General features: G+C 50.0%; 1 protein-coding gene across 1 annotated transcript in view; it reads left to right on the top strand.

Moving 5' to 3' along the window:
* Positions 1–3251: 3251 nt before the first annotated feature.
* The window catches only part of efhd1 (EF-hand domain family, member D1), a 35295-nt gene continuing 22057 nt past the window's right edge, over positions 3252–16489 (top strand). Inside the window, exon 1 of the mRNA XM_079246969.1 lies at positions 3252–3548. Coding sequence (XP_079103095.1) covers positions 3256–3548 — 293 coding nt within the window. The 5' untranslated portion in view covers positions 3252–3255. The remainder of the gene's footprint in view (positions 3549–16489) is intronic.

Below are 16489 nucleotides of genomic sequence, written 5' to 3'. Positions count from 1 at the left end.
AACAGTGGCGGGTTTAGGGCTAGAACAGGGGCGGGTTTAGGTCTAGAACAGTGGCGGGTTTAGGTCTAGAACAGGGGCAGGTTTAGGTCTAGAACAGGGGCAGGTTTAGGTCTAGAACAGGGGCAGGTTTAGGTCTAGAACAGGGGCAGGTTTAGGTCTAGAACAGGGGCGGGTTTAGGTCTAGAACAGGGGCGGGTTTAGGTCTAAAACAGGGGCGGGTTTAGGTCTAGAACAGTGGCGGGTTTAGGTCTAAAACAGGGGCGGGTTTAGGTCTAGAACAGGGGCAGGTTTAGGTCTTGAACAGTGGCGGGTTTAGGTCTAGAACAGTGGGGGGTTTAGGTCTAGAACAGGGGCAGGTTTAGGTCTAGAACAGTGGGGGGTTTAGGTCTAGAACAGGGGCGGGTTTAGGTCTAGAACAGGGGTGGGTTTAGGTCTAGAACAGTGGTGGGTTTAGGTCTAGAACAGGGGCGGGTTTAGGTCTAGAACAGTGGGGGGTTTAGATCTAGAACAGGGGCGGATTTAGGTCTAGAACAGGGGCAGGTTTAGGTCTAGAACAGTGGCGGGTTTAGGGCTAGAACAGGGGCGGGTTTAGGTCTAGAACAGTGGCGGGTTTAGGTCTAGAACAGGGGCAGGTTTAGGTCTAGAACAGGGGCAGGTTTAGGTCTAGGACAGTGGCGGGTTTAGGTCTAGAACAGGGGCAGGTTTAGGTCTAGAACAGTGGCGGGTTTAGGTCTAGAACAGGGGCGGGTTTAGGTCTAGAACAGTGGGGGGTTTAGGTCTAGAACAGGGGCGGGTTTAGGTCTAGAACAGGGGCGGGTTTAGGTCTAGAACAGTGGGGGGTTTAGGTCTAGAACAGTGGGGGGTTTAGGTCTAGAACAGGGGCGGGTTTAGGTCTAGAACAGGGGCAGGTTTAGGTCTAGAACAGGGGCGGGTTTAGGTCTAGAACAGGGGCGGGTTTAGGTCTAGAACAGGGGCGGGTTTAGATCTAGAACAGTGGGGGGTTTAGGTCTAGAACAGGGGCGGGTTTAGGTCTAGAACAGGGGCGGGTTTAGGTCTAGAACAGGGGCGGGTTTAGTTCTAGAACAGGGGCGGGTTTAGGTCTAGAACAGGGGCGGGTTTAGTTCTAGAACAGGGGCGGGTTTAGGTCTAGAACAGTGGCGGGTTTAGGTCTAGAACAGGGGCGGGTTTAGGTCTAGAACAGGGGCGGGTTTAGGTCTAGAACAGGGGCGGGTTTAGTTCTAGAACAGGGGCGGGTTTAGGTCTAGAACAGTGGCGGGTTTAGGTCTAGAACAGGGGCGGGTTTAGGTCTAGAACAGGGGCGGGTTTAGTTCTAGAACAGGGGCGGGTTTTTTATCATGGGAAAGTGGAATTTCCAGTTGATGATGCCTTTAAATAATAAAATTCCACAGAAAAGCTCTTAATTTGAAGTTTTCCTGAAAAGAAAGAAGGAAAGCCAGATCAACAGCAGCGTTGTGTCTGTGAAACTTCTCCAGTAGCTACACTGTGACTTGGTTTCCTTCTGAGGAGCTGGGATGTGAGTCTTCTTAGGTTGTTTTGCATTTATATCATCAAGCCGTCTCTGCAAAGTTCGTACAGAAAAAAAAACAGCTTTAAAAACAAGAAAAAGATGCAAAAGTTTGGTAAAATAAGACAAATTATCTGTCAACAGAACAAGAATGTTTGGCATTAACAAGCCCGGAGGCTGATTTACTTATCTGTGTTAAATAGCCACTTAAGACTTTAGGTGTGTGGAATAAATTTATGTGTTCAGAATTACTTCCCAGATGTGGAAAGTCAAGTTTAAATAGTTTCTGTATATTTCCTGGCAGTGTTTGTGCGAGAGGCGTGTTACATCCTGGACAGCTCGCCAGCTCACCACAGGGCTCCTTCAGGTCGGTGATCTTATATGAAAACATCTTGGTTCTGCATCCCTGGCTCCCGTTCCGGCATCCGGGTCCACACTTCCACCGCCACCTTGACAGTAAATGCTCCCACCATTATCGTGGCATAGTTCAAGCAACCAGCAACGTACACTAAAAAAAAATTCCTGATATAAGAGGAAGGGTTAACAATATTTGTTTTCTCACAATGCATGATAATTTACTTAAAATTCTTGAAATAGGACAAAACCTTGTAATTCATGTTAGTTGTTCCAAAAATGTTGCTGAAAAGAAGAGATGAATCAGTTTCTTTAAACTGCTTTATTGTACTTGGCAGGGGCAGGAAATTAAATAGAAAAAACAAATATCAGGATTTTTGCTTGACAATTTTAACATCTTGTTTTGTTTGTTTTTTTCTTTACCTTTTGTTTTGTTTGTTTTTTCCAAATAAAAATAACAGCAACACCAGTTAAGCACGTGTCAACAGGTGTATACCCGACATTTTAAAAGAAATGACCGCGTAGTAAAGGCACGACTGGGAACAGTTCCTTTCCTCTCGCACGACTCAACTGTCTGTAAAGGAATGAAATGCTACACAAAACATTCATTCATTCATTCATTCATTCATTCGTTCATTCATTCATTCATTCCTTCATTCAGTCATTCATTCAGTCGGTCATTCATTCTTTCATTCATTCTTTCTACCTTTTTTCTTTCTGTCTGTCTTTCATTCATTAATTCATTCATTCATTCTTTATGTCTATCATTCTTTTATTCATTCATTCATTCTTTCTTTCTGCCTTTCTTTCTGTCTTTCATTAATTTATTCATTCATTTATTCTTTCTTTCTTTCCTTTTTCATTTTTTCATTCATTCATTCTACCTTTTTACTTTCTGTCTTTTTCATTCATTTAATCATTCATTCTGTTTTTCATTCTTTCTGTTTTTCATTCATTCTTTCTTTAATTCATTCTTTTTTAAATCATTCATTCATTCATTCATTCATTCATGCTTTCGTTCTTTCTGTCTGTCTGTTTTTCATTCATTCAGCCATTGTTTCTTTCTTTTTTCATTTATTCATTATTTTTTCTTTCATATTTTCTGTCTGTCCGTCTTTCATTCATTCATCCTTTCTTTAATTTATTCATGTTTCTACCTTATTCAGCTTAACACAGGAATGGTGTTTATCTAAATTAGTTGAGAAAACTTCGATAAAACTTTCAAGACCATGCTTTACTCTGAAGTTCGACCGGATGTAGTCCGGTCACGTGACTAGCTGGCAGCAGCCCGCACTGGAGGCGCCTCTGACTGTCACGCATCGTCCCGCCTCTAGCTGAGACGCATCTTCCCACTGACCGCTGCGGAGACGTGGATCATGGCTTCCGATGAGCTCGCCAGCAAGCTGCGCTCGCGCCTCGCGGCCACGGAGCAACCCGAGCCGAGGCCCGAGCCCCGCAGCCCGGTGCGGAGCCCGGTGCGCACCGCGCTGCAGGAGCCCGGCGGCGCCAGGAGCGACCCCCCCTCCGAGCTGTCCGCAGTGCTGAACCGCAGGCTGGACATCAGCGACGGGACCGCAGCTCCTCGAGCGGCCCGGGTCTTCAATCCCTACACGGAGTTCAAAGAGTTCTCCCGCAAGCAGATTAAGGACATGGAGGCGGTGTTCAGGCGGTGAGTCAGCGCCATTTCTCTTGTTTTTACCTCCGGAGAGGGTTGATGCAGCTGGACGTGTTTACATGCGATGGAGGGTTGACGCAGCTCAACCTGTTTACATGCGATGGAGGGTTGACGCAGCTCGATGTCTTTACATGCGGTGGAGGGTTGATGCTGCCTGGAGTGTTTACAAGCGGTGGAGGGTTGATGCAGCTTGGAGTGTTTACATGCGGTGGAGGGTTGATGCAGCTAAGTGTGTTTACATGCGGTGGAGGGTTGATGCAGCTCGACGTGTTTACATGCGGTGGCGGGTTGATGCTTCCTGGAGTGTTTACATGTGGTGGAGGGTTGATGCAGCTCGAAATGTTTGCATGCGATGGAGGGTTGATGCAGCTCAACGTGTTTACATGCGATGGAGGGTTGACGCAGCTCGATGTTTTTACATGCAGTGGATGGTTGATGCTGCCCGGAGTGTTTACATGCGATGGAGGGTTGATAAAGCCCGAAATGTTTACATGCGATGGAGGGTTGATGCAGCTCAACGTGTTTACATGCGATGGAGGGTTTAAGCTGTCCGGAGTGTTTACATGCAGTGGAGGGTTGATACAGCTCAGCGTGTTTACATGCGGTGGAGGGTTGATGCTGCCAGGAGTGTTTACATGCGATGGAGGGTTGATGCAGCTTGACGTGTTTACATGCGGTGGCGGGTTGATGCAGCTCAACGTGTTTACATGCCGTGGAGGGTTGATGCAGCTCAGCGTGTTTACATGCGATGGAGGGTTGATGCAGCTTGACGTGTTTACATGCGGTGGCGGGTTGATGCAGCTCAACGTGTTTACATGCAGTGGAGGGTTGATACAGCTCAGCATGTTTACATGCGATGGAGGGTTGATGCAGCCCGACTTGTTTACATGCAGTGGAGGGTTGATACAGCTCAGCGTGTTTACATGCGGTGGAGGGTTGATGCTGCCAGGAGTGTTTACATGCGATGGAGGGTTGATGCAGCCCGACTTGTTTACATGCAGTGGAGGGTTGATACAGCTCAGCGTGTTTACATGCGGTGGAGGGTTGATGCTGCCAGGAGTGTTTACATGCCGTGGAGGGTTGATGCAACTCAGCGTGCTTACATGCGGTGGTGGGTTGATGCAGCTTGACGTGTTTACATGCGATGGAGGGTTGATGCAGCTTGACGTGTTTACATGCGGTGGCGGGTTGATGCAGCTTGGAGTGTTTACATGCCGTGGAGGGTTGATACAGCTCAGCGTGTTTACATGCGGTGGAGGGTTGATGCTGCCAGGAGTGTTTACATGCGATGGAGGGTTGATGCAGCTTGACGTGTTTACATGCGGTGGCGGGTTGATGCAGCTCAACGTGTTTACATGCCGTGGAGGGTTGATGCAGCTCAGCGTGTTTACATGCGATGGAGGGTTGATGCAGCTTGACGTGTTTACATGCGGTGGCGGGTTGATGCAGCTCAACGTGTTTACATGCAGTGGAGGGTTGATACAGCTCAGCATGTTTACATGCGATGGAGGGTTGATGCAGCCCGACTTGTTTACATGCAGTGGAGGGTTGATACAGCTCAGCGTGTTTACATGCGGTGGAGGGTTGATGCTGCCAGGAGTGTTTACATGCCGTGGAGGGTTGATGCAACTCAGCGTGTTTACATGCGGTGGTGGGTTGATGCAGCTTGACGTGTTTACATGCGATGGAGGGTTGATGCAGCTTGACGTGTTTACATGCGGTGGCGGGTTGATGCAGCTTGGAGTGTTTACATGCCGTGGAGGGTTGATGCAGCTCAGCGTGTTTACATGCGATGGAGGGTTGATGCAGCTTGACGTGTTTACATGCGGTGGCGGGTTGATGCAGCTCAACGTGTTTACATGCAGTGGAGGGTTGATACAGCTCAGCATGTTTACATGCGATGGAGGGTTGATGCTGCCAGGACTGTTTACATGCCGTGGAGGGTTGATGCAACTCAGCGTGTTTACATGCGGTGGAGGGTTGATGCAGCTTGACGTGTTTACATGCGGTGGCGGGTTGATGCTGCCTGGAGTATTTACATGTGGTGGAGGGTTGATGCAGCTCAATGTGTTTACATGCGATGGAGGGTTTAAGCTGCCCGGAGTGTTTACATGCGGTGGAGGGTTGATTTGGCCCAGAGTGTTTACTTGCAGTGGATGGTTGATGCAGCTCGACATGTTTTCATACGATAGAGGGTTGATGCAGCCCGACTTGTTTACATGCGGTCGAGGGTTGATTCAGGTCAGCGTGTTTACATGCGGTGGAGGGTTGATGCAGCCCGAATTGTTTCCATGTGATGGAGGGTTGATGCAGCCCGAATTGTTTCCATGTGATGGAGGGTTGATAAAGCCCGAAATGTTTACATGTGATGGTGGGTTCATGCAGTTCGACGTATTTACATGCAGTGGAGGGTTGATGCAGCTCGGCGTGTTGACATGCGGTGGGTTGATGCAGCTCAGCGTGTTTACTTGTGGTGGAGGGTTGATTAGGCCCGGAGTGTTTCAAGGCGGTGGAGGGTTGATGCTGCGAGGAGTGTTTACATGCGATGGAGGGTTGATGCTGCCCAGAGTGTTTACATGCCGTGGAGGGTTGATGCAGCCTGACGTGTTTACACGTGATGGAGGGTTGATGCAGCTCAGCGTGTTTACATGCGGTGGAGGGTTGATGCATCTGGAAATGTTTACATGCGGTGGAGGGTTGATGCAGCTGGAAATGTTTACATGCGGTGGAGGGTTGATGCAGCTGGAAATGTTTACATGCAATAGAGGGTTGATGCAGCTAAGTGTATTTACATGCGGTGGAGGGTTGATGCAGCTCGACGTGTTTACATGCGGTGGCGGGTTGATGCTTCCTGGAGTGTTTACATGTGGTGGAGGGTTGATGCAGCTCGAAATGTTTGCATGCGATGGAGGGTTGATGCAGCTCAACGTGTTTACATGCGATGGAGGGTTGATGCAGCTCGATGTTTTTACATACAGTGGATGGTTGATGCAGCTCGACGTGTTTACATGCAGTGGAGGGTTGACGCAGCTTGATGTTTTTACATGCGGTGGAGGTTTGATGCTGCCCGGAGTGTTTACATGCGATGGAGGGTTGATAAAGCCCGAAATGTTTACATGCGATGGAGGGTTTAAGCTGCCCGGAGTGTTTACATGCAGTGGAGGGTTGATGCTGCCAGGAGTGTTTACATGCGGTGGAGATTTGATGCAACTCAGCGTGTTTACATGCGGTGGTGGGTTGATGCAGCTTGACGTGTTTATATGCGATGGAGGGTTGATGCAGCTTGACGTGTTTACATGCAGTGGAGGGTTGATGCAGCTCGGCGTGTTGACATGCGGAGGAGGGTTGATGCAGCTCAGCGTGTTTACTTGTGGTGGAGGGTTGATTAGGCCCGGAGTGTTTCAAGGCGGTGGAGGGTTGATGCTGCAAGGAGTGTTTACATGCAATGGAGGGTTGATGCTGCCCAGAGTGTTAACATGCCGTGGAGGGTTGATGCAGCCTGACGTGTTTACATGTGATGGAGGGTGTATGCAGCTCAGCGTGTTTACATGCGGTGGAGGGTTGATGCAGCTGGAAATGTTTACATGCAATAGAGGGTTGATGTAGCTCGGCGTGTTAACATGCGATGGAGGGTTGATGCAGCTGGAAATGTTTACATGCAATAGAGGGTTGATGTAGCTCGGCGTGTTAACATGCGATGGAGGGTTGATGCAGCTGGAAATGTTTACATGCAATAGAGGGTTGATGTAGCTCGGCGTGTTAACATGCGATGGAGGGTTGATGCAGCTTGAAATGTTCACATGCGGTGTAGGGTTGATGCAGCTTGAAATGTTCACATGCGATGGAGGATTGATGCAGCTCGACGTTTTTACATGCGATGGAGGGTTGATGCAGCTCAACGTGTTTACATGCGGTGGAGGGTTTATGCAGCCCGAAATGTTTACATGCGCTGGAGGGTTGATGCAGCTTGGAGTGTTTACATGCGATGGAGGGTTGACGCAGCTTGACGTGTTTACATGCGGTGGCGGGTTGATGCAGCTCAACGTGTTTACATGCCGTGGAGGGTTGATGCAGCTCAGCGTGTTTACATGTGATGGAGGGTTGATGCAGCTTGACGTGTTTACATGCGGTGGCGGGTTGATGCGGCTCAACGTGTTTACATGCAGTGGAGGGTTGATCCAGCTCAGCGTGTTTACATGCGGTGGAGGGTTGATGCTGCCAGGAGTGTTTACATGCGATGGAGGGTTGATGCAGCCCGACTTGTTTACATGCAGTGGAGGGTTGATACAGCTCAGCGTGTTTACATGCGGTGGAGGGTTGATGCTGCCAGGAGTGTTTACATGCCGTGGAGGGTTGATGCAACTCAGCGTGTTTACATGCGGTGGTGGGTTGATGCAGCTTGACGTGTTTACATGCGGTGGCGGGTTGATGCTGCCTGGAGTATTTACATGTGGTGGAGGGTTGATACAGCTCAGCGTATTTACATGCGGTGGAGGGTTGATGCTGCCAGGAGTGTTTACATGCGATGGAGGGTTGATGCTGCCCAGAGTGTTTACATGCCGTGGAGGGTTGATGCAGCTCAGCGTGTTTACATGCGGTGGAGGGTTGATGCAGCTCAACGTGTTTACATGCGGTGGCGGGTTGATGCAGTTCAACGTGTTTACATGCAGTGGAGGGTTGATACAGCTCAGCGTGTTTACATGCGGTGGTGGGTTGATGCAGCTTGACGTGTTTACATGCGATGGAGGGTTGATGCAGCTTGACGTGTTCACATGCGGTGGCGGGTTGATGCAGCTCAACGTGTTTAGATGCGGTGGCGGGTTGATGCTGCCTGGAGTATTTACATGTGGTGGAGGGTTGATGCAGCTCAATGTGTTTACATGCGATGGAGGGTTTAAGCTGTCCGGAGTGTTTACATGCGGTGGAGGGTTGATTTGGCCCAGAGTGTTTACTTGAAGTGGATGGTTGATGCAGCTCGACATGTTTTCATACGATAGAGGGTTGATGCAGCCCGACTTGTTTACATGCGGTCGAGGGTTGATTCAGGTCAGCGTGTTTACATGCGGTGGAGGGTTGATGCCGCCCGAATTGTTTCCATGTGATGGAGGGTTGATGCAGCTCAACGTGTTTACATGCGATGGAGGGCTGACGCAGCTCAACGTTTTTACTTGTGGTGGAGGGTTGATTAGGCCCGGAGTGTTTCAAGGCGGTGGAGGGTTGATGCTGCGACGAGTGTTTACATGCGATGGAGGGTTGATGCTGCCTGACGTGTTTACATGTAATGGAGGGTTGATGCAGCTCAGCGTGTTTACATGCGGTGGAGGGTTGATGCAGCTCAGCGTGTTTACATGCGGTGGAGGGTTGATGCAGCAGGAATTGTTTCCATGTGATGGAGGGTTGTTGCAGCTTGGAGTGTTTACATGCGATGGAGGGTTGCTGCAGCTCGACGTGTTTACATGCGATGGAGGGTTGATGCAGCTTGAAATGTTCACATGCGGTGTAGGGTTGATGCAGCTCGACGTTTTTACATGCGATGGAGGGTTGATGCAGCTCAACGTGTTTGCATGCGGTGGAGGGTTTATGCAGCTCAACGTGTTTGCATGCGGTGGAGGGTTTATGCAGCCCGAAATGTTTACATGCGCTGGAGGGTTGATGCAGCTTGGAATGTTTACATGCGATGGAGGGTTGATGCAGCTCGACGTTTTTACATGCGATGGAGGGTTGATGCAGCTCAACGTGTTTGCATGCGGTGGAGGGTTTATGCAGCCCGAAATGTTTACATGCGCTGGAGGGTTGATGCAGCTTGGAGTGTTTACATGCGATGGAGGGTTGACGCAGCTCGACATTTTTACATGCAATGGAGGGTTGATGCAGCTCGACGTGTTTACATGCGATGGAGGGTTGATTTAGCTCGACATTTTTACATGCGGTGGAGGGTTGATGCTGCCCGGAGTGTTTACATGCTGTGGAGGGTTGATGCAGCTTGGAGTGTTTACATGCGGTCGAGGGTTGATGCTGCCCGGAGTTTTTACATGCTGTGAAGGGTTGATGCAACCCGACATTTTTACATGCGGTGGCGGGTTAATGCAGTCAGCTTGTTTACATGCGGTGGACGGTTGATGCAGCTTGGAGTGTTTTCATGCTATGGAGGGTTGATGCAGCTCAACCTGTTTACATACGATGGAGGGTTGATTCAGCACGACGTGTTTACATACGATGGAGGGTTGATGCAGCTCAACGTGTTTACATATGATGGAGGGTTGATTCAGCTCAACGTGTTTACATGCGGTGGAGGGTTGGTGCTGCCCGGGGTGTTTACATGCTGTGGAGGGTTGATGCAGCTTGGAGTGTTTACATGCGGTGGAGGGTTGATGCTGCGAGGAGTGTTTACATGCGATAGAGGGTTAATGCTGCCTGGAGTGTTTACATGCGGTCGAGGGTTGATGCTGCCCGACATTCTTACATGCGATCGAGGGTTGATGCAGGTCAGCGTGTTTTTATGCGGTGGAGGGTTGATAGAGCTGGGAGTGTTTTCATGCTATGGAGGGTTTATGCAGCTTGATGTTTTTACATGCGGTGGAGGGTTGATGCTGCCTGGCGTCTTAACATGTGGTGGAATGTTGATGCAGCTCGAAATGTTTACATGCGATGGAGGATTGACGCAGCTCGACGTGTTTACATGCGGTGTAGGGTTGATGCAGCACGAATTGTTTCCATGTGATGAAGGGTTGATGCATGTTGGAGTGTTTACATGCGATGGAGGGTTGATGCAACGCAGCGTGTTTACATGCAGTGGAGGGTTGATGCAGCTCGATGTGTTGACATGCGGAGGAGGGTTGATGCAGCTTGACGTTTTTACATGCGATGGAGGGTTGTGGCTCCCTGGAGTGTTTACATGCGGTGGAGGGTTGATGCTGCGAGGAGTGTTTACATGCGATGGAGGGTTGATGCAGGTCAGTGTGTTTATATGCGGTGGAGGGTTGATACAGCTTGGAGTGTTTTCATGCTATGGAGGGTTAAAGCAGCTCAACGTGTTTACATACGATGGAGGGTTGATGCAGCCCGGAGTGTTTACATGCGGTGGAGGGTTGATGCAGCCCGAATTGTTTCCATGTGATGGAGGGTTGACGCAGCTCAACGTTTTTACATGTGGTGGAGCGTTGATGCTGCCCGGAGTGTTTATATGCGATGGACGGTTGATAAAGCCCGAAATGTTTACATGTGATGGAGGGTTGATGCAGCTCGATGTGTTTACATGCGGAGGAGGGTTGACGCAGCTCAGCGTGTTTACTTGTGGTGGAGGGTTGATTAGGCCCGAAGTGTTTACATGCGGTGGAGGGTTGATGCAGCTCGAAATGTTTACATGCGATGGAGGGTTGATGCAGCTCGACGTGTTTACATGTGGTGGAGGGTTGATGCAGGTCAGCGTGTTTACATGCGGTGGAGGGTTTATGCAGCTTGGAGTGTTTACATGCGGTGGAGGGTTGATGCGTCTCGAGTTGTTTACCTGCGTTGGTGAGTTGATGCAGCTCGACGTGTTTACATGCGGTGGAGGGTTGATGCAGCCCGAAATGTTTACATTTGCTGGATGGGTTGATGCAGCTTGGAGTGTTTACATGCCACGGAAGGTTGATGCTGCTCGACGTGTGTACATGCGATGGAGGGTTGATTCAGCTCGACGTGTTTATATGCGGTGGAGGGTTTATGCAGCTCAACGTTTTTACATGCGGTGGAGGGTTGATGCTGCCCGAGTGTTTAAATGCGGTGGAGGGTTGATGCAGCTCGAATTGTTTCCATGTGATGGAGGGTTGATGCAGCTCGACGTGTTTACATGCGATGGAGGGTTGATTTAGCTCGACATTTTTACATGCGGTGGAGGGTTGATGCTGCCCGGAGTGTTTACATGCTGTGGAGGGTTGATGCAGCTTGGAGTGTTTACATGCGGTCGAGGGTTGATGCTGCCTGACGTGTTTACATGTAATGGAGGGTTGATGCAGCTCAGCGTGTTTACATGCGGTGGAGGGTTGATGCAGCTCAGCGTGTTTACATGCGGTGGAGGGTTGATGCAGCAGGAATTGTTTCCATGTGATGGAGGGTTGTTGCAGCTTGGAGTGTTTACATGCGATGGAGGGTTGCTGCAGCTCGACGTGTTTACATGCGATGGAGGGTTGATGCAGCTTGAAATGTTCACATGCGGTGTAGGGTTGATGCAGCTCGACGTTTTTACATGCGATGGAGGGTTGATGCAGCTCAACGTGTTTGCATGCGGTGGAGGGTTTATGCAGCTCAACGTGTTTGCATGCGGTGGAGGGTTTATGCAGCCCGAAATGTTTACATGCGCTGGAGGGTTGATGCAGCTTGGAATGTTTACATGCGATGGAGGGTTGATGCAGCTCGACGTTTTTACATGCGATGGAGGGTTGATGCAGCTCAACGTGTTTGCATGCGGTGGAGGGTTTATGCAGCCCGAAATGTTTACATGCGCTGGAGGGTTGATGCAGCTTGGAGTGTTTACATGCGATGGAGGGTTGACGCAGCTCGACATTTTTACATGCAATGGAGGGTTGATGCAGCTCGACGTGTTTACATGCGATGGAGGGTTGATTTAGCTCGACATTTTTACATGCGGTGGAGGGTTGATGCTGCCCGGAGTGTTTACATGCTGTGGAGGGTTGATGCAGCTTGGAGTGTTTACATGCGGTCGAGGGTTGATGCTGCCCGGAGTTTTTACATGCTGTGAAGGGTTGATGCAACCCGACATTTTTACATGCGGTGGCGGGTTAATGCAGTCAGCTTGTTTACATGCGGTGGACGGTTGATGCAGCTTGGAGTGTTTTCATGCTATGGAGGGTTGATGCAGCTCAACCTGTTTACATACGATGGAGGGTTGATTCAGCACGACGTGTTTACATACGATGGAGGGTTGATGCAGCTCAACGTGTTTACATATGATGGAGGGTTGATTCAGCTCAACGTGTTTACATGCGGTGGAGGGTTGGTGCTGCCCGGGGTGTTTACATGCTGTGGAGGGTTGATGCAGCTTGGAGTGTTTACATGCGGTGGAGGGTTGATGCTGCGAGGAGTGTTTACATGCGATAGAGGGTTAATGCTGCCTGGAGTGTTTACATGCGGTCGAGGGTTGATGCTGCCCGACATTCTTACATGCGATCGAGGGTTGATGCAGGTCAGCGTGTTTTTATGCGGTGGAGGGTTGATAGAGCTGGGAGTGTTTTCATGCTATGGAGGGTTTATGCAGCTTGATGTTTTTACATGCGGTGGAGGGTTGATGCTGCCTGGCGTCTTAACATGTGGTGGAATGTTGATGCAGCTCGAAATGTTTACATGCGATGGAGGATTGACGCAGCTCGACGTGTTTACATGCGGTGTAGGGTTGATGCAGCACGAATTGTTTCCATGTGATGGAGGGTTGATGCATGTTGGAGTGTTTACATGCGATGGAGGGTTGATGCAACGCAGCGTGTTTACATGCAGTGGAGGGTTGATGCAGCTCGATGTGTTGACATGCGGAGGAGGGTTGATGCAGCTTGACGTTTTTACATGCGATGGAGGGTTGTGGCTCCCTGGAGTGTTTACATGCGGTGGAGGGTTGATGCTGCGAGGAGTGTTTACATGCGATGGAGGGTTGATGCAGGTCAGTGTGTTTATATGCGGTGGAGGGTTGATACAGCTTGGAGTGTTTTCATGCTATGGAGGGTTAAAGCAGCTCAACGTGTTTACATACGATGGAGGGTTGATGCAGCCCGGAGTGTTTACATGCGGTGGAGGGTTGATGCAGCCCGAATTGTTTCCATGTGATGGAGGGTTGACGCAGCTCAACGTTTTTACATGTGGTGGAGCGTTGATGCTGCCCGGAGTGTTTATATGCGATGGACGGTTGATAAAGCCCGAAATGTTTACATGTGATGGAGGGTTGATGCAGCTCGATGTGTTTACATGCGGAGGAGGGTTGACGCAGCTCAGCGTGTTTACTTGTGGTGGAGGGTTGATTAGGCCCGAAGTGTTTACATGCGGTGGAGGGTTGATGCAGCTCGAAATGTTTACATGCGATGGAGGGTTGATGCAGCTCGACGTGTTTACATGTGGTGGAGGGTTGATGCAGGTCAGCGTGTTTACATGCGGTGGAGGGTTTATGCAGCTTGGAGTGTTTACATGCGGTGGAGGGTTGATGCGTCTCGAGTTGTTTACCTGCGTTGGTGAGTTGATGCAGCTCGACGTGTTTACATGCGGTGGAGGGTTGATGCAGCCCGAAATGTTTACATTTGCTGGATGGGTTGATGCAGCTTGGAGTGTTTACATGCCACGGAAGGTTGATGCTGCTCGACGTGTGTACATGCGATGGAGGGTTGATTCAGCTCGACGTGTTTATATGCGGTGGAGGGTTTATGCAGCTCAACGTTTTTACATGCGGTGGAGGGTTGATGCTGCCCGAGTGTTTAAATGCGGTGGAGGGTTGATGCAGCTCGAATTGTTTCCATGTGATGGAGGGTTGACGCAGCTCAACGTTTTTACATGTGGTGGAGCGTTGATGCTGCCCGGAGTGTTTATATGCGATGGACAGTTGATAAAGCCCGAAATGTTTACATGTGATGGAGGGTTGATGCAGCTCGATGTGTTTACATGCGGAGGAGGGTTGATGCAGCTCAGCGTGTTTACTTGTGGTGGAGGGTTGATTAGGCCCGAAGTGTTTACATGCGGTGGAGGGTGTATGCAGCTCGACGTGTTTACATGCGGTGGAGGGTTGATGCAGCTCGACGTGTTTACATGCGGTGGAGGGTTGATGCAGCTCGAAATGTTTACATGCGATGGAGGGTTGATGCAGCTCGACGTGTTGACATGTGGTGGAGGGTTGATGCAGGTCAGCGTGTTTACATGCGGTGGAGGGTTTATGCAGCTTGGAGTGTTTACATGCGGTGGAGGGTTGATGCGTCTCGACTTGTTTACCTGCGTTGGTGAGTTGATGCAGCTCGACGTGTTTACATGCGGTGGAGGGTTGATGCAGCCCGAAATGTTTACATTTGCTGGATGGGTTGATGCAGCTTGGAGTGTTTACATGCCACGGAAGGTTGATGCTGCTCGACGTGTGTAAATGCGATGGAGGGTTGATTCAGCTCGACGTGTTTATATGCGGTGGAGGGTTTATGCAGCTCAACGTTTTTACATGCGGTGGAGGGTTGATGCTGCCCGAGTGTTTAAATGCGGTGGAGGGTTGATGCAGCTCGACGTGTTTACATGCAGTGGAGGGTTGATGCTTCCCGGAGTGTTTACATGCGGTGGAGGGTTGATGCGGCTCGACTTGTTTACCTGCGGTGGAGAGTTGATGCAGCTCGACGTGTTTACATGCGGTGGAGGGTTGATGCTGCCCGAGTGTTTAAATGCGGTGGAGGGTTGAGGCAGCTCGACGTGTTTACATGCAGTGGAGGGTTGATGCGGCTCGACTTGTTTACCTGCGGTGGAGAGTTGATGCAGCTCGACGTGTTTACATGCGGTGGAGGGTTGATTTGGCCCAGAGTGTTTACTTGCAGTGGACGGTTGATGCAGCTCGACATGTATACATACGATAGAGGGTTGATGCAGCCCGACTTGTTTACATGTAGTCAAGGGTTGATTCAGGTCAGCGTGTTTACATGCGGTGGAGGGTTGATGCAGCCCGAATTGTTTCCATGTGATGGAGGGTTGACGCAGCTCAACGTTTTTACATGCGGTGGAGGGTTGACGCAGCTCAACGTTTTTACATGCGGTGAAGCGTTGATGCTGCCCGGAGTGTTTATATGCGATGGAGGGTTGATAAAGCCCTAAATGTTTACATGTGATGGTGGGTTGATGCAGCTCGACGTGTTTACATGCAGTGGAGGGTTGATGCAGCTCGATGTGTTGACATGCGGAGGAGGGTTGATGCATCTCAGCGTGTTTACTTGTGGTGGAGGGTTGATTAGGCCCAGAGTGTTTACATGCGGTGGAGGGTTGATGCTGCGAGGAGTGTTTACATGCGGTGGCGGGTTGATGCTGCCGGGAGTGTTTACCTGTGATGGAGGGTTGAGGCAGCTCAGCGTGTTTACATGCGGTGGAGGGTTGATGCAGCTCAACATGTTTACATGCGGTGGAGGGTTGATGCAGCAGGAATTGTTTCCATGTGATGGAGGGTTGATGCAGCTCGACGTCTTTACATGCAATGGAGGGTTGATGCAGCTCGAAATGTTTACATGCGATGGAGGATTGACGCAGCTCGACGTGTTTACATGCGGTGGAGGGTTGATGCAGCAGGAATTGTTTCCATGTGATGGAGGGTTGATGCAGGTTGGAGTGTTTACATGCGGTGGCGCGTTGATGCAGCTCGACGTTTTTACATGCGGCGGAGGGTAGATGCAACTCAGCGTGTTTATATGCAATGGGGGGTTGATGCAGCTTGGAGTTTTTACATGCGATAGAGGGTTCATGCTGCCCGGAGTGTTTACATGCGATGGAGGGTTGACGCAGCACAACGTTTTTACATGTGGTGGAGCGTTGATGCTGCCCGGAGTGTTTATATGCGATGGACGGTTGATAAAGCCCGAAATGTTTACATGTGATGGAGGGTTGATGCAGCTCGATGTGTTTTACATGCGGAGGAGGGTTGATGCAGCTCAGCGTGTTTACTTGTGGTGGAGGGTTGATTAGGCCCGAAGTGTTTACATGCGGTGGAGGGTTGATGCAGCTCGACGTGTTTACATGCGGTGGAGGGTTGATGCAGCTCGAAATGTTTACATGCGATGGAGGGTTGATGCAGCTCGACGTGTTTACATGTGGTGGAGGGTTGATGCAGCACGAATTGTTTCCATGTGATGGAGGGTTGATGCAGCTAAGCGTGTTTACATGCGATGGAGGGTTGATGCAGCACGAATTGTTTCCATGTGATGGAGGGTTGATGCAGCTTGGAG

This window comes from Telmatherina bonti, assembly GCF_933228915.1.
Source record: "Telmatherina bonti genome assembly, chromosome: 9".
Classification (NCBI taxonomy): Eukaryota; Metazoa; Chordata; class Actinopteri; order Atheriniformes; family Telmatherinidae; genus Telmatherina; species Telmatherina bonti.
This window is presented reverse-complemented; position numbering and strand designations above follow the sequence as displayed.